This window comes from Taurulus bubalis, assembly GCF_910589615.1.
Source record: "Taurulus bubalis genome assembly, chromosome: 12".
Taxonomy (NCBI): domain Eukaryota; kingdom Metazoa; phylum Chordata; class Actinopteri; order Perciformes; family Cottidae; genus Taurulus; species Taurulus bubalis.
In genome coordinates, this window is record NC_136600.1 from 23,547,993 (window position 1) to 23,570,514 (window position 22,522).

Here is a 22,522-nt window from a genome sequence, read left to right on the forward strand (position 1 = left end):
AGCAATTATGAACGTCGACTCACAGAGATCTGAGTTCACCTCGAATGCGTCTACTGTAGCTCAACACTTCCAAGTAGTCGTACAATGTCACCGGTGCCCTCGGGCCTCCCTTCTTTAGATAAATAATCCTCAACACTACTCAAAACAACTTGAGCCCATGCATTCTGCACTTTCACGTAGGCAGCTACCATTCAAGAGAAAAAAGAACAGATAAAAGTGACAAATAAAAGAGAATCCAACACTAGATTTCCAAAAAGAAAATCAGTTAACTTCACTGTCCGGGACTGTTTTTTTTTTTCTTGCTCCCCTCATGTTAAAAACATGCAGAGCTAGCACTATGTTGGAGGGAGAAGAAACAAATGATAACAAACATTTCTCACAGGAATTTGTATAGGTGGTTACCCTTCAAGTATTTCATCTGAAAACAGCCATCGTTTGGCATTTTTCCTTCCTTGCTGTAAAATAAAAAAAAGTATAAATCATAACAAAATAAACAGTACCAGGTTGAAAATAACCTTAGACGTTTTATGGACACAATACAACAACAAAAAAAAGGGTACGGTAAACTTTTTTTTATATTTGTAATTGTGGTTACTGAAATGTAGTCCCTTCCTGTTTGAACAAGTTACTAACTAACAAGTACTTAACTCCCTTTTCTCCCAAAACAGCGTCCTCTCACCAGGAGAGGCGTTGTTTTCTCCCGCTTCATTTTCAAACCATTAGTTGTGTTTCTTGAGGAGTCCATCTGTTGTGCCGTCGTGGTCTTTGGGGCTGAAGTCGGGGCAGATGCCGTTAGCTGCTTTGGTGGTGGCAGTGCCTCGCAGGTTCTGGGAAGACGGGCTGGGCTTAGTTTGGTGACCGTGGCAGGGCCCGCTGTGGAGGCCGGCGTTTTCTGTGTACAGATAGGCCTCGGCAAAGTCTGGCTGCTCATCCGCAAAGCATCTGAACTTATCTGTGGAGAGACCACACGAGGGCGCCAGAGGCAAAGTCAACATTTTAAAACTGTAGTGGCCTGGTTGTTGGATCTCCTGCTCCTCTTAAGAGGGTTTAACCTCTTAACATTCCTGTAAAATTTGACAAAAAACGCCTATCCAGGTATACCCAAAGTAAATTGCAAGCTGTACTTAAACTATTTGGAGTAAATGCATGGTCTTGGTCTCTTTTGAAAGGTAACAATCTGAAGCTTTGTTCCCTCAATAGTCAGAATCACTTGAGTTGTATGAGTTTGAACACACTAAAGTATAAGGTTTTCATTTCTTTGTAAATAAGATGCCTGTAGATGACTGGAAAACACGATCGGCGGTCATTTTGGTGCCGAGTTTGTAGCTGTGCTCTCATGCAAACTTGCTTTTTCTCTAAAAACAAATCGTTTTTCTTTCATATCTTCCAGCTGATATGAAATGATGCAACGCCAGTTGGTGGATATTTATGGATGTAATCACGTGTTTTGGACTAAATCTTTCATGGGATTTATTTGTATTGGACCTTTACGACGTAACAACGCCGTTTTTGTTGGAATGTTATGGATTTATGGATCAATATGAGGCGTCATCGGTGAGTTGCCTGGATTTTGCTATCGTTTGTTTGTTTGTTGTTGTCTGATAAAAGTCTCATTTGTAGCTGCTGTGGTGGTCTGATCTTGAAACGGGTTACACAGCTGGAATCACAAGAATCGTAGGTTTCCAGAAACATGGCCTCGTACCGAACTATAAATAGGGGGGTACAGTGTACACTAGAATGTCCAGTAAAGGACGCCCGCGGGACGGCAGAACGTTAACAGGTTCAAAAGCCGGGAAAGAAGACTACTGCTTTGACCAAGCACAGTTCATACACATATTCAACTAAGATGTATTTAGGTCAATCAGTGACCAGGGAAAGTGTATTTTATCCTATCTCTTACCAAATGTGATCTTCCCTGTGTCTTCAGGATCGATGGCAGTAAACAGATGTGAGACGCTGAGGTGAGTCACACCCAAAGCCGTCTTCAGGATAACTGCTAACTCCATCTCTGTGATGGCGCCATCCTCCTCTGCCTCGAACATCTGGAGAAGACACAAAGGGGAGATATGCAGGTGTCATCTCTTTGACTTTGCCTTGAGGCGTACCACTCTGAAAGGTTGTCAGAATAGGAGCCGGTGGAATTGTTCTTTAAGTGGGTTCCCCTTTTCTGAAATAATTGATGGTGCCCTAAATAATAAATCTGTACCCAATGGGTTTCATGAGCCCTGAGGTCACAGAACATGCTCAACTTTACGAAAAGCAATTCAAGTGAAAACATGAAATTGATCGCGCAGTCACAAAAACAGATTGGGTGCAAAAGATAATTCACAAATGCACGTGTTATCTGATGGAAATATGTGTAAACTAGTCCCTACGCTAGAACTGTTTTACTACTACGGTTATGCAAAACACAAGACAACAACTAAGTGGCATTTTAACATTAGCAAATGTGATGCGGATCCTAAGCAAGCATAGAGAACTCCATTCTGTCTGGTGGTTTGATAAGCTCAAAGCTTGAAACCAGAACATACCTTGAAGGCCAATTTCATCGTTTCCAGAGTTTTGGCAGGTCTGCACACGACAGATAAGGCGATCACGTACTCTCTGATATCCATGCAGCCATCTTCTTGCTTGAAAAACAAGAGAAAACCACGCGTACAAAAGATCAAGACAAAGGATGTGAGCGGGGCTACTTATCTGTATATTTCACAGACGTAGCTGCGGGTGATTGTTGTTGAGGTTATAAACACATTGCTGCAATAAAACCTGTATTATTTGTTTGGGTACTATACTGCAAATGTATCCCCGAGTGGAAAACAAGGTGCTGTGATTAGTTTAAAAAGCATCTGGTATTGAACCTCAGCCTCCAGACTAAACAGTATTTTTATAGATGCACTTTGTCAACGAACTGCTTGGAGTTCATTGTGCCCGAAATTGAAGTAGGTATTGCTTGTTACACATATATATTTAAGTTCTATATTTGCAGTATGACATAATGGGAGAGTCATAATGATGAAAGGGACAAATTGCAAGTTATTTGGAAGACTGTAGCGCTATCATTCACGTGATTGAAACCTCCCCAGTCTTTACCTCATCAAACAGAGCGAACATGTCTCGCAGCATCTCTGAAACTGGCACATCGAGGAACTGAGCAAAGTCGTCCAAGTCCAGCTTCTGACCTTCCAGCTTCCTGGCTCTGTTCCCATAATCCTGCAGAACCTTCTCGGTGTTCCGGGGTTTGAGCCTGGGATAGCGAGGGGGAATAAATCATGTGCAAATGAATGACTTCGCCACGGTGCAAAGAAGGAAATGTAGAAGAGCCACCATCAAAAAGATAAAAACAGAATCAAAACAATGCATTTAGTACAGCAGAGGCACTTTCTCTGTGTCCTTGCTTATTTATTGTTTTAAGACCGTAGCATGCAGTTGTATCAACTTCACTGACATATTTTAAATTGTTGTTTGTTCGGCTGCAGTCCATTTCATTCTTTGCCATATATTGTCCAAACAATTTTCATGTTCTCTCCGGTTTTCTATCCTTATCCTCTTTTTCTCTCCCCTGCACTGTCAGCGGGCCTCATCACTGCCAAGTGTTGGACCGGGCACAGAGATGTGCCTCCACTAATACACACAGTGCTGCCAGATGCGTCTTTTCACTTGCGAGAGAGAGAGAGAGAGAGAGAGAGAGGAGTCCCCCTCCATATCTTATACTGTGCAGGCACCTGACCAACACATGGAAGGTAATAGCGCAGCAACACAGACACAATCCCAGACAGCCTTCACCACCTGTGCATACGACCAGTTGCGTTTGCTGGAATCCAAACACACTGAATCCGGCTCCCTGTGGTCTCGGTCTCACCTTTTTACCCCTGACTTGGTTCTCTTTGATGGTAGCATTGCTTCGGAAAGGATTGAGTGACTCACCCCAGTCTCCTGACGAGCTTGGCAAACTCCAGCAGACAGGTGTCGACTGGCAGTCTCAGCTGGCCATCTGCCATGGCCAGCTGGCAGTCTTCAAATGAATAATCAGTGATGGGTACCCCCAGGGCTCTGCATGGCACAGAGGAGACAATGACAGGGCATCAGAATGTGCAAATCAATACAAACTTTGCTGTCGGCTCGTGAAGGCCAATGTAAGAGCCGATATGGTTCCTTAGATGTTGAGAGATATTTTTTTTTGGGGGGGTCCATCTGCAGAACTTACATCTCCCATCCCTAGCCTCAAGTAGTGACGCACAGAGCGTGGGAGAGAACGATAACACAGGTGGAAGTAAGCCTGTGCAACCGTAGCAGTTTAGGAGGATGGCGCTGTTGGCTGGGGCAGAAAATGGAATAAGAGCGCCACGAATCGGGACATGGGGCCCATCGTCCATGGCTGGAAGCAGCATCTGATCACGGGTTTGATTTGAAGCTATTTCTACGTGATGGTCAACAATTGATTCGGCTCTTCTGGACTTTGTGTGTGTGTGTGTGTGTGTGTGTGATGTGTGTGTGTGTGTCTCTCATGCTCTGTTTAGACACAACTAACAAATATGCGGGATAAGTACTTCATTGTAAACAGCAGTGATTAGTTGGTGAAGAGTTATTACTGGATACTTCTTTTTTTTTGTCTAACTTTGCTTATTGTACATTCAGATATGATCAAGTAACTCACTCAGCCATGATACGCCTCACATTGATAGCAAAGAGAGCAGGGTTCTTCTTCTCCTCCTCTGAGGGCGTGTAGATGGGTAGGAACTGCAGAGAGGAATGGGAAATCATTATTGGCCAAATCTCAGACATAACAAGAGGTTTTATTATTGTCTTGACATTTTATGGTATGTATATCATTAAAGCAAATAATCCATTTATTGTCGACAAATGAAACAAACTATGTATTCCCTTGCATTAAATGAAACATTCATGAAACAAGGAAAAGAGAAAAAGTCTGTCCTGTTGCATATTTTGTTTTTCTTTTTTAAAGAACACGATGGAATCAAGAGGAGCGTCCTTTCACATAACACACATTCAAATAATTGGAATACTACAATTGCTTCATGACTAAATATGGCATGATCTAAACTAAAGCCACAATAATAAGTCATGTATGGAGAGAGAATGTCTCACTTACCTCGACTACAAACTCATTGTGCAACTGGCAGAGTGTCAGCCACAAGATTTCAAACCTGGATAACAACAAGACGGATCATCAGACATAAACACACACAGAAACAAAGAGCCTCGAGTGAGCAAATTAAGCAACAGAATATATGCAGTGTGTTTGAAATGGACCACTTGACTTTTTACAGTTTTCGGCCACATAAAATACATCACAGGAACATAAAAATATATTTTCTTTCTGCCAATTTAGATGAAACGGTCGGGGTAATTATTTCCGATAAGGAGGTTGGCGTCGGTTGATCTGAGGTTGTGAGTGGAAGTGTCCGAGTGTGTGTGTGTGTGTGTGTGTGTGTGTATACAGTGCACCTAAATGATAACGTTAGGCACACTAGTGCAACCAATGTAAAAAAGTTAGTGTGCAGCAGGCATGTAAAAGTGTGTGCACATCTTTGGGAAAGATATATTCAAACGAGGCATAGCTGTGCTCAGGTGAACTGGGAAGACAGCCAACTGCATTCAAAGAGCCACCATAATTATGGAAGCGAAACCAGACCAGGACATAGTATTCTGAGGAGGCTACAGAGACTGATAATGAGGGCAGTCTTTTTTCCTCCAGCTATACCTATTAGTTCGTAGAAACTGAGGCACACCATAATATATGAAATGAAGAAACGTGTGTACTTACGCTCCAGGCCCTTGCCAGGTCCATGTGATTGAGTCCTGTAATGAGTAAATGAAGCAAAGGAGCAAATTACTATATTTCCTAGATGCATGTTTTGATCAATTGTTAATTTCTTTCCTGTAGCTTTTTTCTTAACTAAATAGGGGTGCAAAGCTCGCGGTGCTTATTTGCACATCAAACATCTGATAATAGTGTGAGACAGGAAATGCAAGCACTCACTCAACTACAGTGGTTTACATTCCTCAGCCATCTCCTTTAGAAAATCAGTTTTGGCATATGTGTAAGGGTATCAATTTGAGATCATTTTAAATACTAATTTGGACATTTAAACTCCCAGAGTGGTCAGGTTTCCTGAACAGAAATGTACTTGTGTTAACTGGGTTAAAAGACCTACTTTCCAATTTCCATTTCTGAAACCAGGTTAGCTCAATGCTGGATTATTGTAACAGTGATTTAGCACATATTTTATTTTATGCTTTCAGGACTGGCACCACTGAAGTTTCGCAACCACACTTGTGATTTCTGCAACTGACCCCAAAGGAGAACATCAAAGCAATAACCCTTTTAGTACAAAATCAAAGTGCAGGTTTGCTTGATATATAAGATCCCCAAACAATTTCCTTCTCACAATGTCCTCAGTTGGGTTTCCACAGCCTCCCTAACAAGCCTGAGCGATGCATTCTAAGTCATATCATGATTAACCAGATTCCCAGTGAGGCTATCAGAAAGTGGCTCTGCACACTTCACTGAATTCTTCTCACGACTGCAACTGAATCAGCCTCTTTGGCCCGCCAGTAAGTTTGTCATCAAGAGTCCATCATTCGATGCAGAATGTCAGGATAGACTCAGCCTCAAGTCAGCATGCAGGACTTTAACTGGGCACATTCCTGCTTTTACCTCTACAATCATTGTCGTGGGCTGTTTTTCAAGTCACTCAAAATTGTAGCTGCATTAGTCTCATATGCCGAAAGCATGTTCTATCTACATCGTTACTGTGCTACCAAGCTTTTTACAAACCCACATCATGTATGGAGCACTGCATGTGAGCAGGCACAGGCTATTCATGAACAAAGCAGCACTGGGATGTAGTGTGACTTTTGATGGGAAATGGACTTGCATTTATCTCGTATCTTTCTAGTCTTCTGACCACTGCATGCCAACATTCACCCGTTCACACACACATACACACACACACACACACACATCCATCCTTGCACTGATGGCAGAGGTTGCCACACAAAGTGACACTTTTGACACCTGCTTTTCAGATTCTAAGCCAATCATTAACAGACACTCACACACCGGCAGCAGCGCCTTTGGGAGCAATTGGGGTTTCTGTATCTTCCCCGAGGACACGTGGGCGAACTGGGAGCCAAGGATCAAGCCGCGGATCTTCCAATTAGTGGATGGATCGCTCTGCCTCTGGCTGACGGATCTGATTGCGCAGACCGAGGTTGCTTTCAGTGGAGGAGAGTGTGCACCACTAGTTCTGCACTGCTCTCATGCGGTGGACACAGCTGATGATAACGCCGTCCCGACTGATGGCTTTGCTGCAGAAGCATAGCACCTCGTCCCCTCTGGTTCTCCCGAGGGTAAACGGCGTTTGCTCTGTCTTTTGCTGTAGTTTGCGATGTTAGCACCGTTAGCTGCAAGCCGCCGGCTTAGCCGTCGCATGTTGAGGGGCAACAGAAATGCTCCAAATTTCGTATTCATCACCTTTAAAGATGAATTGTTTGCATGGCAAACCTTGAAATGGAAATATCAAGATACTTGTATTCGTTGTTGAATTTAGATTCAGCATTGTTACAGGTAATCAGGTAATCTCCGAAACAGACATTAATACCTAAATTGCGCTGTGTGAAGGATGAGAAAGGAGACAGTCACAACCGAGTGCAACACTATGAACGCCTTCCAGAAGAGACCATGTCTGAAAATATGCACCGCTATCCCCATATTTTAACAATATCACTGTCTAACCCGAATCCAAGAGCTGAAAAAAAAAGACACAGTATGACCATGACAGCAAATGTTGACTGAAGGACGATCTCAAAGTGCCCTAAATTACTCTGCTGACTTTGCTGATCTTTGTCCATCTGCAGAACATTTTCTCCTTCGTGGATACTATATATAACTGGAATATCTTGCTTCCCACCATGTGACCGGCAACATTTTTACCGACCCACTGAGTGAGACTCTGAAAAGGTGCCAAGCGGGCTACGGAGGCATGCATAGTATACACACACACACAAACACACACACACACACACACACACACACACACACAATATGGCTCGTGCAAATTCCTCACAGGACTAACACAGAGCGCCAACATTTTAGTATTGCAGGTCATTCATGTAAATCAATCTCTTCGCAATACCACAATTAGGATTCAACGTGACATTTTGCCTAATATGCACTTCCTGTTTGTTAATCCAGATGGGATACCTGATACATACTCTTACGTGTATAGTTTCTATAACAGGTAACCATCTGTGGTCGATGGGAATCAGTGAGTAGTAGTAATAGTGTTGGGCTACTGGGCTACTCCAACAATGTTTGCATTTTATCACTGTTATATGTTAATAAGGAGTCACTCACAATCCATCCACTATCTTTTTAAAGTTATGTTTCATGAGCAAACATATGCAATTTAATTGATTGTGTAAAACAAACATGTGCTATTAAGCTGTGTTACTAACACATCCATAAACAATCTCACCAGTTTATTTGGGTAACGAATCACCACAGGCTGCACTGGTACAGCTGGAATGAAGGCCCCTGCAAGAGTAAACAAAGACAAAGGATTTATTTCAATGTGGTATTTAAGCATAAACAACAAATTAAGAACAAGAGCACGCAAATTAGAATATTGATTGCACATTTGAAAAAGTGGACTCAATGAAATTTTACTTTCAAAAGCACCAATGTAACCAATGCAGAACTATAAATGCACTTATTTGGTTATTCCAACATCTACCAAATAGAGTCCATCAGCTTTAGCTACAGCCAATCTCCCAACCCTATTTCTTTCATATTTGAAATTTATATATATCTTATGTGAGCTGTTCCTTACAGAAAGGCCATCAAAAGGTACGCTCACATCATAATTCAAACCTTGGGAACGCCGACTAAGATTTAAGTTCTTATTGCTCGGTTATATGACCACACATTACACTTAAAGCTCAATTAGACATTCATTTAATGTGTAATAAATACATGAAAAGATTATTCCCATCATGTTGAGTATGAAACGTCAATGCATGCTAGCAAGCTGGAAGCATGACTTCAAAGACATAAAAAGAGAAGAAAGCTGAATAAGAAGAAAAAAAATGATGATGGGAGAGCTTTACCTGGCTTAAAGGTGATTAGGCAGGATCTATTAGTGCATGTTCCCTCTGGAAAAATCATTATCTGTAAGAGGAAAGGAATGGTTTTTACATTACAAAAATCAGTAGCCATATCCTTAACATAATTATTATACTGAGAATTGCTAGAGTCAGATGTGTAGTTCGTTCTATCAATGTTTTCTACAGTGCTTGATTTTACTGGAACAATGTCCATTTGTCTGTAGCTTTGTTCTCTTCAGGGATGTCCAGGTCTTTTTATACCGTACTCATGCTCTCAGAAAACTGGGGCGAGAGTTGTAAGCTTCAGGGTGTTTTGTACGAAAGGTTTTTACAACAAACACAATGCATTTGTTTCTAAAACTTAAAAAAAAAATCTATTCATGTTAAACATTATGTATGTGTATGTTTGTCGACAACCACATGCACACGTGTGCACAATCGTTCCCATCTCTTTACCTGAGGCCATTCCCCTCCAGAGTGGGCTCTGCGCTTGATCTCCTCCACAGTCTTCTTCCTGGAGTCCTGGTCTGACCGCGATACAAACACTGGCCTGATGAACTTAATCAAAGCTAGAAACAAGAAAGCAGAGAAAATGCAAATGAACACAGAATCCTTTATTCTTTTTCTATTTCTTTTGACAGCTAAGCAACTAAAGCTTCTCTGCATTATGTGCTTATACTGCATAGTGGTTTAGTTGAGGGAGAGGGGCCAATTCTACTTCGGACCTTTTGACGTAGTCTGGTAATACAGGCCATGTCTGTAATGCCTCAAACTACACATGTTTTTTTTTTAATCCACAGATAACAATCCAGTTCAGTAGCACACACATTTAACTGTACTGGCTTCGCATTGCTCCTCTTTACATCAACTACCACTATGACGGTGTTTATTTTACATTTTTGAGAAGTTAATATTCTGCAAGTACAGTGAGTATGCAGATGGCACAGTCATGTACTCATGTGCCTCCAGTGCATAGAGGGTCTTTTATAACTTGCTGGAAAAATATTACAACCTGCAGCATGGCCATCAGATCCGAAATTGCTTTCAAACTCAACCAAAAGGATTATTTTCTCTTTTGGAAAGACAAAGTTTCCAATCCTTTCCAGTAATACTCTTTACTGATCTTGATTCAGTCAGTAGACAATTACAAATACTTGGGAATTTGAATGGGTGAAAGTCTAAATTTGAAACACTTTATTTGACGCACCCTCAGCCCTCAGGTATGTTGCTAATCCTAGCTTCAGGACCATCATTGTACCTTAAACGACATTTTAGGATGGTCCTCCCTCACTCTGCGTAGGTTAAATCGCTGGTACATTGTATATCTTATAGCTATAAGATCCTCTCAGACAAATTTCCCACTCACTTAAGCCGGGCGTTATTATTTTGCAAAGCAGTCATATTCTTAGGTTGCACAAATTAGGGCTGGGAAGTAAATTTGAAACCGGTATACCGTTTATTTTTCAAATACCGTCAAACTGGTGGATAGCAGCAAAATGTATTGCTCACCGCTCACTGGTGGGAGCTACTTGTCTTACGTGTCATGGTTATAACTTTAGTCATGGTTAAAACTTTATAACAACAATTAATAACCCACACCTAACGCTCTTTAACAGGTTAAAATACCACGACACAACAGTTTGTGACACAAACAATTTGACAACACTAATAATTGTACATTTATAAAAGTACACCGCCGAACTGCATGCTGGGTACAGCTCGCCCACTATCACAACAAGAAGAAAGTACAATTTCTTCAATAAAGTCAAACTACAAAGTGCTATTTAAGCGCTACCTTCCTTATTCAAGGTGTAGTCGAAAGATATGTGTTTTTAGTTTGCGACGAAAGATGTAGAGACTTTCTGCTTTCTTTCGTCGCAAACTAAAACTAAAAACACATATTTTTGGACTACACCTTGAGCAAATAGTCGTGACTTTGTTGAGCGTTTAGCTCGCAGTGACGGAGCTACAAGACGATTGGCAGAAGCCGAGCGGCGCGAACGAGCTGGGGTGTGAGGTTTTACCATGTCCTGGATTCAGATAGGACCCGATCTGTTCGCAGCACGGTACGCAAGTACCAATATTTTGAAGCGGATGCGGGCGACCACCGGTAACCAGTGAAGGGCGCGGAGGAGCGGAGCAGTGTGGGTGAATTTCGGGAGGTTAAAGACCAGTCGAGCTGCCGCATTCTGGATGAGCTGCAAAGGTTGAATGGTCCTAGCAGGTTGACCTGCCAGGAGGGAGTTTAAAGTGCCTTCTATAAGTACAGATGTTGGTCAAATAAGCCTGTTGCACTTTCCGTCCTGAACAATCTGCAGGCCGAGATTCAACTTAAGACTCCTATCTCTTCAATGATTTCAAACTTAGAATAAATGAAGTGGTGACTGCTTAGTGCAGTTGCTTCCACTAACTTACAAACACGAGCAAACGTCTTCCTTGTTAATGCACTGCATGATGTGATGTATTTTGTTGCATCGATCGTTACCACCCAGCCAAACTGTATTTGCCTCAGAAAGTCGAATCAGACTATTTTACAACAAAAACCCCATTGCAACAAATTCATTTCTAAACGATGACTGTTCTGAGTGAAATAACCCACTCACACACTATACAACTTCAAAGCAATGCGTCGATCAGCCCGACACATTTTCTCATTGGAGTGACACAAATACCGTCGATTTCACTTCCCATAGCACAGCCACATGACTGTAATGGAGCAAGAAAAACCTTTTTTAAAAAGGTCAGACTAAGTAATGCAATGAACACAAAGTTCCTGCACTATGAAAGGAAAACTCTCGGAGTGATATATTTGCATTGTCTACTTGTAGGGCAAAGACCGAGAGTGTCTCTAGCATTTGATAGCTAAACAACAAAGGAATAATGTACAAGGAAATCAAAGAGGAACTAATCATACAAAGACTGGTTTGAATATTCTAAGTAGATTTGCAAAAGTTGTATTTTGAGTCTGGAAGCATTTTCTCGTACAGTCCATCTTTAACAATACAAACAAAAATGATAAAAGCAATGTTTCTGGTAGCCCTTAAGGTAGAAAGTCAAATAGAAAGAGAGATCCACAACAAGTTAAGGAGAGTAAGAAAAGAAAGAAGAAGAAAGAGAGAGTTGGGCCATGAAAAGAAAAAATTGTGAGCTGTCTGCCGAAAGGAAGGGATAAGGCTGGTACCCTGAGAGACACTGCACACGTCACTGTGGCTGATCAGGTCTTAATGCTTATTCTGGATTCCACTTGCTTGGCAATTGGTGCCAGCATTGGTGCCAGCATAGTCAAACTAAACCATTCAACCACAAATAATACTATTATTGACCCTTGAAGATGTGAGATGTATCCATTGTTTATGCAACGTTGGTTTCTTCAAAAAAAAGCATGTTGACAAAATACAAATGGGTCCAAATATGGTTTCATGCCTGTAAGGCAAGCAAGTAAGGCTGCAGTAACTTGGCAAGGTTCACTCAGCCTGGAGGGTAACAAGGTAGCCTATTACTGACTTAGTAGGCAAAGCAGGAGGAGAAAGGAAAGCTCAAATAACACACACCTAGGCCTTTTACTGCATGTCTCGCTGCCAGGGGTAAAAGAACAAATGCCTTACCTGGCAACTAGAGAAGTAACTGAACATGCAAGCTAGTTAATTGGTTCTGCATTTCTGTTTAGGTTTAAAATGCAAGAACCTAAACTAATTGAAAACCTATTCTCTCGCTCACAACATAGGCCATACTCATAGGAGCAACAATGACAGTGATATTATACTTGTATGCATGTGGTACTTACTGCCCCAGAGAGGTATATCCTTGCTCTCGGCCTTCATGACAATGGAAGCCATCGTCATCGTGACTGGGATGGCATCAAAGTAAGACGAGTGGGGTGCCAGGGTGAGGATGGATGCTTCTGCAGGCATTGCCCTTCGCCCTTTCACAGTAATCCAATGGAAACCACCCGCAAACCACATGACCCGCATGATGATCTTCAGAATTATGTCCACCAGTCTGGAACGAGATAATGCATGTGTGAGGGGCACTTTTCATCTGCAGATGGGGGTAAAACCTCCAACCCTTCAAAGTATTGTAGATGCTTATGTCTAATGCCATGATATTGTTGACATAGAAGATTAGTGCTGGGGTTAGTATTAATGGTTGCATCAAATACATAGACTCAGTGAGTCATGACACTTGTGAAAACAACACACTCTCTAACTTTGTTCTGCTTCACTTCATCAAAGTCAACCTTTGCAGAGAGAATGTTCACATATTGAGCTATGATTTGTGTTAGAGAATGTTCACATATTGTGTCATGATTTGGGTTAGAGAATGTTCACATATTGTGTCATGATTTGGGTTAGAGAATGTTCACATATTGAGCTATGATTTGGGTTAGAGAATGTTCACATATTGAGCTATGATTTGGGTTAGAGAATGTTCACATATTGTGTCATGATTTGGGTTAGAGAATGTTCACATATTGTGTCATGATTTGGGTTAGAGAATGTTCACATATTGTGCTATGATTTGGGTTAGAGAATGTTCACATATTGAGCTATGATTTGGGTTAGAGAATGTTCACATATTGTGTCATGATTTGGGTTAGAGAATGTTCACATATTGTTCTATGATTTGGGTTAGAGAATGTTCACATATTGTGCTATGATTTGGGTTAATGAATGTTCACATATTGTGTCATGATTTGGGTTAGAGAATGTTCACATATTGTTCTATGATTTGGGTTAGAGAATGTTCACCTATTGAGCTATGATTTGGGTTCGAGAATGTTCACATATTGTGTCATGATTTGGGTTAGAGAATGTTCACATATTGTTCTATGATTTGGGTTAGAGAATGTTCACATATTGTTCTATGATTTGGGTTAGAGAATGTTCACATATTGTGCTATGATTTGGGTTAGAGCATGTTCACATATTGAGCTATGATTTGGGTTAGAGAATGTTCACATATTGTGTTGTGATTTGGGTTAGAGAATGTTCACATATTGTGCTATGATTTGGGTTAGAGAATGTTCACATAATGTGCTATGATTTGGGTTAATGAATGTTCACATATTGTGTCATGATTTGGGTTAGAGAATGTTCACATATTGTTCTATGATTTGGGTTAGAGAATGTTCACCTATTGAGCTATGATTTGGGTTCGAGAATGTTCACATATTGTGTCATGATTTGGGTTAGAGAATGTTCACATATTGTTCTATGATTTGGGTTAGAGAATGTTCACATATTGTTCTATGATTTGGGTTAGAGAATGTTCACATATTGTGCTATGATTTGGGTTAGAGAATGTTCACATATTGAGCTATGATTTGGGTTAGAGAATGTTCACATAATGTGCTATGATTTGGGTTAGAGTTGGACCTTACAGCTGCATCATTTCAAAGAAATAATCATCCTGGAAGTGCTTTTTTTATAGGCGGACCTGAAACCTTTTCATTTTTTCTGCGTGTCATCTTCATTTACTCTTAACCAGTAACATATAGACTGATATTTACACATCTGAACTAAATCTCACATGTGTAGCCTTTTATTACAACATCAATCAAATTATTAAAATAACCCTAGGGGTTGCAGAGATACACTCTTTGTAGTTTGGGTATACAATTTTCGAGCAGAGGCCTAAAAATAGGTGGGTTTTCAAAAAAACTCAAACTCATTTCAGCCCCTTGTCACAGTTGTATTCCTACAATCAAAGTGTGAAGGACACCTACAACAAGGTTGTTACAGTGCATCCATATGTGGCCCATTGCACACAAAACAAATATAGAAATCAAATTCACCAAACAGACAGACACACACATATATAAATAACAAAGCACCCACCTCCTCCAGAGGCACTGGGGTTCCACGGTGGTCTCTGAGCGCCCGACTGAGGCCAGGAAGGCAAAAGGCCAAGCCAACAGCATCATGAATGCAGCCATGAGTAGACGGATGGGGAACAGTGTGACTGTCATTAATGCAATCTGTAAGAGATTGATGGAAAGAGAAAACAGTTTAAGACACAAATTCAAGAATTTACACGTTTTGTTTTTTTACAGTCCTCTTGGCGCCGTTACATTCACACAGTATTCAGTTGTCGTTTTCATTTGCCTCCCAATAAATGCTTTTTAATTCAAAGTTTCAACTGTGTACCCAACAAAAAACATCAATCAGTCTCTAAAAATACACCGACGTGTTTACACTTTTTTTGTCAGGAGGAAAGATGTGAGAACAGAGCTGATTTTATTACATCTTTCACAAAGCACAATAATAGAAAGCCCATCGGACAACAATGATGGCTTTGGCTTATGAGAAGCAATTAACTATAAGCATCTGGTGTAGTGAAAAATAAAACAGTGTATGTAGTTCAACTGCCATCATGTAATGAAGCTGTGAGAGGCTGTTCCCTTATAGGACTGACCTACCCAGTACAGAGGGCAGCAGGCATGCAGCACGGCATGTACAAGACTATTTAAATCAGGTGGTGTGTCGGCCCTTAGGTCACATTATGGCCTGTATACCGCCCAAGCATGCAAATGCCACATATGTACATTTGTTCTTCATTCTTGAAGGCTCGAACTAAACCTTGTTTGACTGTGTAGAGATATTTTATGACTACCTGATTGCAGCGCTTATCTTGTGTCAATATTTGACTTGATAGCAACAACTACCGTGCAGCATGAAAGCCTATCTGCACTTTCTTATCCGGGAAGAGTTCTTGTCTGACAGTATAGTCAATTTAAATCAATACATTTAAAGCCTGCTATGTAAACTACTGACAATAAGCTGGAAGCACATTTTGGAAATCTGTTGGAGAGTCGACAGTATTAGGGTGTCTCCACACCACTACGACTACGTTTCCATCTTAATATGTTGAGCGTCCACAGTAGGCCGGAGTTTTATAGCGCTAAAAAGAGGACAGATAAGTCCGGAAATACCTCCAGGTGTGCGAGGCGTAACCGGAGAAGTTTGAAACCGATGACGTAGCGTTCGCTACTTGATTGGGTTTTAGAAGTCACGGTGTGTCCTTCCCTGATTCGCCTTGCCCTATCCCATGATCTTTTTCAGAAGAAAAACAAACAGCCGTGATAATGGATCGACTACCAGTGGTTAATTCAACATGGATAACTGATAGCAGGCGTTGCTGACCTTGTTGTCGATACTAGCAGCTGTTGTGAAGTTACAGTCAGTATTTTATAGTCGTACTACTGCCCAGAGGAAGCGGTGGATGTCTGAAGTCAGAGAGACACAAAAGAAACGACTTTCCTTTTCTTATTAATGCTTATTTTGTTATGCACAACTGTTGTGAAGTCCACACAGAAACTGTAAAGGAACAAAAGCATAAATGCTCTCCAGTGAGAAAGGAACAGAGCTACGAGTCTAAGAGCAGACAATGAAACATTAAGAAATGAATGAGATGTGTGTTTTAAGTAAATTTGATGTGTGTGTGAGAGATAGACCAAGAAGTTTGAAAAATAAAACTTCACATGATATTTGGCTGAGTTTATAGAGAAAGATTTTAGAGGAAGATCTTAAGTACCAAGCACTACATTTATGAAGACTATTATAATACATATTTTCTGTAACTGAGGAATCAATCTACTTCCTGCTTACAGCCGCATGCCCAGCGTACGTGAATAGTCATGTGACATCATTTCCAGGCTTGCTAGTATGGACAAAAATCATTACACAAGCGATGCTGAAATCATCATCATCAAATCGTTTTTGTTTTAAAACCCTGGTTTTAAACAAAAACATATTAGTTTGGACGTAGCCTTACAATAACACTTTTTACACATATTTTCCCTCCTCAAAACATAACCCTCATTCATGATATAACCATGTCTACATCATGTTTTTATCTACATGACTGATTTGTTTAAGGGAGTTAAAAAATGACATTACACAATAATCTCTGTTATTGCACTGACACACCACCATAGATGCTATCTCTTTTCATAGTCCTCCAAACTGTTTACTTTCCCCACGATCCTCTTAAGATATATGCATTAATTATACATGGCTCTCTTTTTACACAAATGTGAAGTACCGGTATACAGTTTTGCAGAAGAAAGGCAAAAACAACTGGCACTTTCTTCCAATGATAAAATGGTCCTCGCCAGGAATGCTTGAGAGCCACTGTATAATGCATTTGTTAAAAGATTTATTTAGACGCAAAGCATGAGAATGCATGAATGTCACTTAGAATTAAAATAAAGGCATTGCTGCAAAAGTAGAGAGGCTTTTTAGGAGGAGATAATTCAGCTATTGTTCTACAAGGCATCTTTAAATGCATGCAATAAGGCTCGTCACAGTCTTAAGAATGAAAGTGAAAATAAACATTCATTTTGAATTATGCACCTTGCGAATTGTATAACAGCTGTAAATCAAAAAACAAAAAATGTAGGCTTGTTGGTATCAAAACCACAGGCTAGTCTAAAACAGCAGAGTACTACTCTATGAGAGTGGAGCCATATGTCGGTATTACCAACGAAATGCAAAGCAGCAATTGCATTCAATTGTGAACCAGATGTTATCGGTCTGCTGATATAATCTCTGCACTGACGTAGAAGACCCTGAACGGTTGAGACCAGTCTGCATTTGTACCATTAATATGCAACCAAAGGTTAGAAGAGTAGAGACTGTGTATAAACTAGAAATGCATCCTAGAATTCTGAATGCACCGTCAAACCAAAAGGAGTTGCTTTTTCTCAGCATATTGCCATTCATGTAGAGCATATATCCTACTTTTCTATTACTTTTGACAAAAAGGATTCTGGAACAGGAAGTTGTGTTGAATAAAGAAGAAAAACAATCAAACTGTAACCTTTTTATTGGTAGGAGAGACATGCAGATATTTCACACTTACAAGTAGGGATGTTAATAATTAACCATTAAACCGTAAATAAACAATACAAAAATGTTGACCTCATGATGCTACCAGATATACAGTTAAAAGAAGACAAAGAAAAAGGAGCGGCTTGAATAGCAGGTATACCTTAAACGGTCAGCCCACCTTAAGTGAGCTTAAGCCAATGTTGTTGCTAACTTCGGGACTTGCTAGGCCTTATTGTTATTCTTTATTATCTTTTTTAAAAAGGAACTTTAATCTTGTGTTGATTTTGGCAGAAAAAGCTGTCACATTCCCTTTAGAAAAGCTCATATTTTACAACAGCAGGGTCCAACAGTCTGCCCTGAGAACTCCTGGTTCTGGTTCTTCTGTGCCTCTCTTTCCTTCAGCGGACCCAGCAATACGACCTGGGCCTCCAGCAGCGTGGTGTCGGCCCAGGCGTACCGCTGCTCCTGGCCGGAGGAGGGGGTCGCCGGTGCTGGGCGCTGAGCTCTCCACCTCCCGCCGGAGATCCGACTGCAGGGAAGCCAGATCTTTCGAGGCATCAGTAGTACATTGAGACCGTTTCATAGCCAAAACCAGTCAAGAGAAAAAGATAAATCAACATTGCTACAACAGTAACAGTTTTCTCCACCCCGCAAAGGGAATCCCGCCCACTTGGAATACCGAAAACCTATGTTTAGTAAGGTGGCACTGTGTATCCCTAATATCACCAAGTCTGTGCTAGTGTGGGCATGTTGCTTCAGGTGTCGGTGAGAAGAGGAAAACCCCTTGTGAGGAACACATCAGTTGTCCACTTTGAATGCCAAAGCACAGAAATACAGTTCTCTACAGTGTGCTAATAAACTCTTGACTTATTACCGCTTTGGCAGGATCAAAACAGATTTAGGTCTTTTTGGGGGTTCCCAATAAATCAAACAAAGATTGTAAATTCAGCTTGTCTAGCTTATAATGGAAATGTAATCCACTTTAACATTACCAATGTTTAGCCTTGAAGGCTCGATTAGGACTGGAATGTTTGCTGATACACCAAAATCTGCAACTAAAACCCTGCAGTGTGTTCTCACATTACGTCCATGCTAATCAACTCTGTGATCAATTAATTGCCTCATCAAGGTGCAAAAATGCAAGGGCATCTTAATATGGATTGAAAGGTCAGGAAACTGAATTATGACATCGCCTACTAATAAGAAGTCTCCACAGTTGCTCCAAGATTTGGGTCAACTGACTAATGTGCCCGTTAGTCAGATGAGCCACCTTATTACTACTGGACTGCAGCACTCACGAAGAGAACAAAGAAGTCAAAGATTAGCAAAGACATATTCAGCTCCTCTCAATTGTCAGGTCTACTGCACAGACTCTTGCACTGTGAGCAACAACGGCAATTTGGCTCGTTAGAAATCGGATTGTTTGTAATTTATCTACAGCCTTAATGCTTTTGGGCCTTTAGCTTTATGGGCTAACTCGAAGCATCCTCCCATTTGCATGAGGAGTTACACAACTCATCCATTTCTATCATCTGTAACCCTTATTAAGTGGCAATATGGAGGATGTTACAACCATAAAACAGCAACAAATGATTTGCTTTAATTGGAGACCATGCCATATTATTCATCTCTGGCCAATCATGGACACACACACACACAAAACCTTCTATATGTTTTATTACAGTAATTGTAACACTGGTTAAGAGGGTCCAGTATTGACATCCGCCAAGAGCGGCTAGATTTTCCTTTGAGGAGTAAATCTCTGAAGGCTGTAAATGTTCAGACCAAAACAGTAATGTAATTAAAAAAAAAAGAACTATGCTGAGATTCTCTCCTGCATTTTGGTGTCACCGCCACAAATAGGCTGGTATATGTCACCTTGTTTCTGTCCAGTCATTGTGGGCGATTTTATGGCACACCAAATAATGCCGAATGCCAAATAAGTTTGCTTCAAATTTTTGCTCTGGCCTCTTCTTTAAGTTGTATTCAACATAATACTAGCTCAATGAAAGGTACTGAAACCCAACAATATCTCAAACAAAAAAGGCAGTTTATTATTTTTATCTACCAGTGCGCTTGGCTGGTAAATTCAAAAGGATAATATTGGACACTGTTGGTGAAGTAATCCTCATCTCATGCCATTTAGTGACACTGTCATTTAGCACAGTGCTTTTACAATGGACAAAAGGTACATAAAGCAATCAATTTTCTGTGTGAACCCATAAAAGCATTCTGTGGGTTTAACTGTCTGTTAGCTAGTCAACTTGGTAGACAGAACTTTCACTTCCTGCTCCCATCATCAATCTTCAACTTTTTCTTTATGTTGCTGCAGATGCAAAAACAAAACCAGCGCTACATGCTGGAAACGGTTGTTCTCAGTAACATCAGAAGGAGCGTTCTCATTTCCATCACCTCATGATGACACACTTTTGCTTAAGCACTTAGTGGTAAAAAGAAAACTGGTTTAATCTTCAATCTAAAGTTACAACATATGCATGCATACTTGCAAAAAAAAAGAAAAGAAAAAAGGATTAGCCTTTTATTCATGTATTATTATTATTTGGCCATTTATTGTATTTGTCAAAATAAAACATTATTCTACAATGAGAACTGCAATTTGCACATCTAATCACAAAGCATGTTACAACATGCTTTTACATCCCTAGAAGGGTGTAATTGGTGTGAATACACTAATTTAAGTGCAGGCCTCTGTTGATAACTTCCTCAATTGTATTATGTTAAGCCTTATAGGAGAAACCAGAAAACCTGTCCATTCCCTTGGCTTTGATCCACCTATCACTCCACCTGCGTTTCCCCTTCTGTCACCGTCAAAGGAGAGCGAAGGGAAAACAACGTGTGAACCTCCCTAGGCCACTATTCTTGCTTGCAACAAGACGCTCACTTATGCATGCTATGCCAGTTTAGTGTCATTCATAAAAATGAGTCTCTAAGATTGGACTGAACTTTCTCACTGGAAATACCACACAGCTGTGTCCCAATGTCACTCTGTTTACTACTACTTTATAGTATACCCTATGAACTACACTATATTGTCACCATGTAGGGTAATATAGTAGAAAGGAATGTGCTTACAGGAAATAATGCAATACAGGTTGTACAGGTCAATGCTGGTTGTCAATCAAACGTGTAACTTTGGAGAGCAGCTGGCAAATTCAAATTTGGAAGCTTTACAAAGAAGGAAACTGGTGTTTGGCCGAGATTTAATACATGTATGCATTTTTTCACTAGTGATAAGAGTACAAAAACGATGCACCATATCAAACAATGTTAGAATGCATGCTGGCATCTAAAGAATTCAGTAGGTACAGAGCTTCCAAAAACTACTAATGTCTCTTAAACCTCATCTGAATCCCTATGTTGCCTTCACTTCCCTACCTGTTTACTCATAGAGATCATGAGGTGAGCAAAAGGTCCCACATGTGCCATCCAATTTTTAAACAACCCGTTTGAAAGAGCAAGACAATGTTATGCTCACAAGAATATTATATATCTCAAACCAGTGTCTAGAGGCTTTAAGCAATGTAACACCTTTGTGCATGGAAGCATGATAACTCCTATCAGATCAACAACACCAATGACTGGTAGCTGAATTAATTAATGAATTACAGTTTTGCAACCTGCAGGCAACTACTTGCATGTTGCAAAACGGTAACAAAATAATCAGGGGACTAATGGCAAAAACGTGTGAACTTCTTCAACAGCTGGGGTAAAATAAGTCTTGGGGGAGGGAGATTTGACATGATATGTCAAATCTCATGTCAGATTTCCATCCCATGATCCTCCATCCATCACATCCACACGTGTTGGATGCTGGTGGATAGGGACGCACCGTGGGAACCTTACAGCAAACTGCACATTGACAGAAAACCACCATGAAATGGAGGTAAAGCGCATATCACAACATGCTCTATGACACCAGTGCAACAAGCTAGGCCCATCCTGGACAGGCGGCCATACTCAAACAGCTATATTTCATTCTAATAGGGTTGTTAGCGGATTTCCCCGAGTGAGGCGTGTTGATTTTAACGTTGCACACATACTCATGTGTGCAAAGCATGCCGTTGCAGGAGCTACATGTCCATGTTTTTAATCCAAAACTCTCAGACCCTTTGCAGCCGCACTCAAGCAAGGCAGCGACCCGACACGACCGGAGGGAGAAAGCAACATGTATGTGGCTACTGTTAGCATGCTAGCTCAGACTAGCTCAGCTGACTACCTGCACATTTTAGGAAAATAAAACGCCAAGTTAAATGACGGTGACAGCCTCTCCGCTGTGTCGCACTTCAGTGTTAACGCAATACGAAACTACTAAAGAGACACGTTAACACGGCTGCAAGATGAGCAAAAGGCATTTTTTGGGGGGGCTGCGAACATAATTTCACGTTAACGTTACCTTTGCCTTTTCCAGGGGGCTGAATTTCAAGACGTGCACGAAAGGGTTTCTAAACGGAGGCGCTTGGTCCAGCTTCTTCCCGTCTCCTTCCATGGCACACTGTCTGTTGCTCGCTAACCTCATTGTTAGACGAGGTCACGTCGGCCGA

General features: G+C 40.8%; 1 protein-coding gene across 1 annotated transcript; it reads right to left on the reverse strand.

Annotated features, from left to right (window-relative positions):
• Positions 1-719: 719 nt before the first annotated feature.
• On the reverse strand, positions 720-22,497 carry LOC306744536 (lysophosphatidylcholine acyltransferase 1; the record flags this gene model as incomplete). The annotated part of the gene is made up of 14 exons (XM_079227196.1): positions 720-952; positions 1,901-2,042; positions 2,532-2,630; positions 3,091-3,244; positions 3,925-4,050; positions 4,655-4,737; positions 5,111-5,165; positions 5,786-5,820; positions 8,502-8,560; positions 9,133-9,193; positions 9,586-9,698; positions 12,914-13,128; positions 14,967-15,106; positions 22,375-22,497. 14 exons carry the CDS (start codon positions 22,495-22,497, stop codon positions 720-722), a joined length of 1,638 nt encoding a protein of 545 aa, XP_079083322.1.
• Between the last annotated feature and the right edge of the window lie 25 nt (positions 22,498-22,522).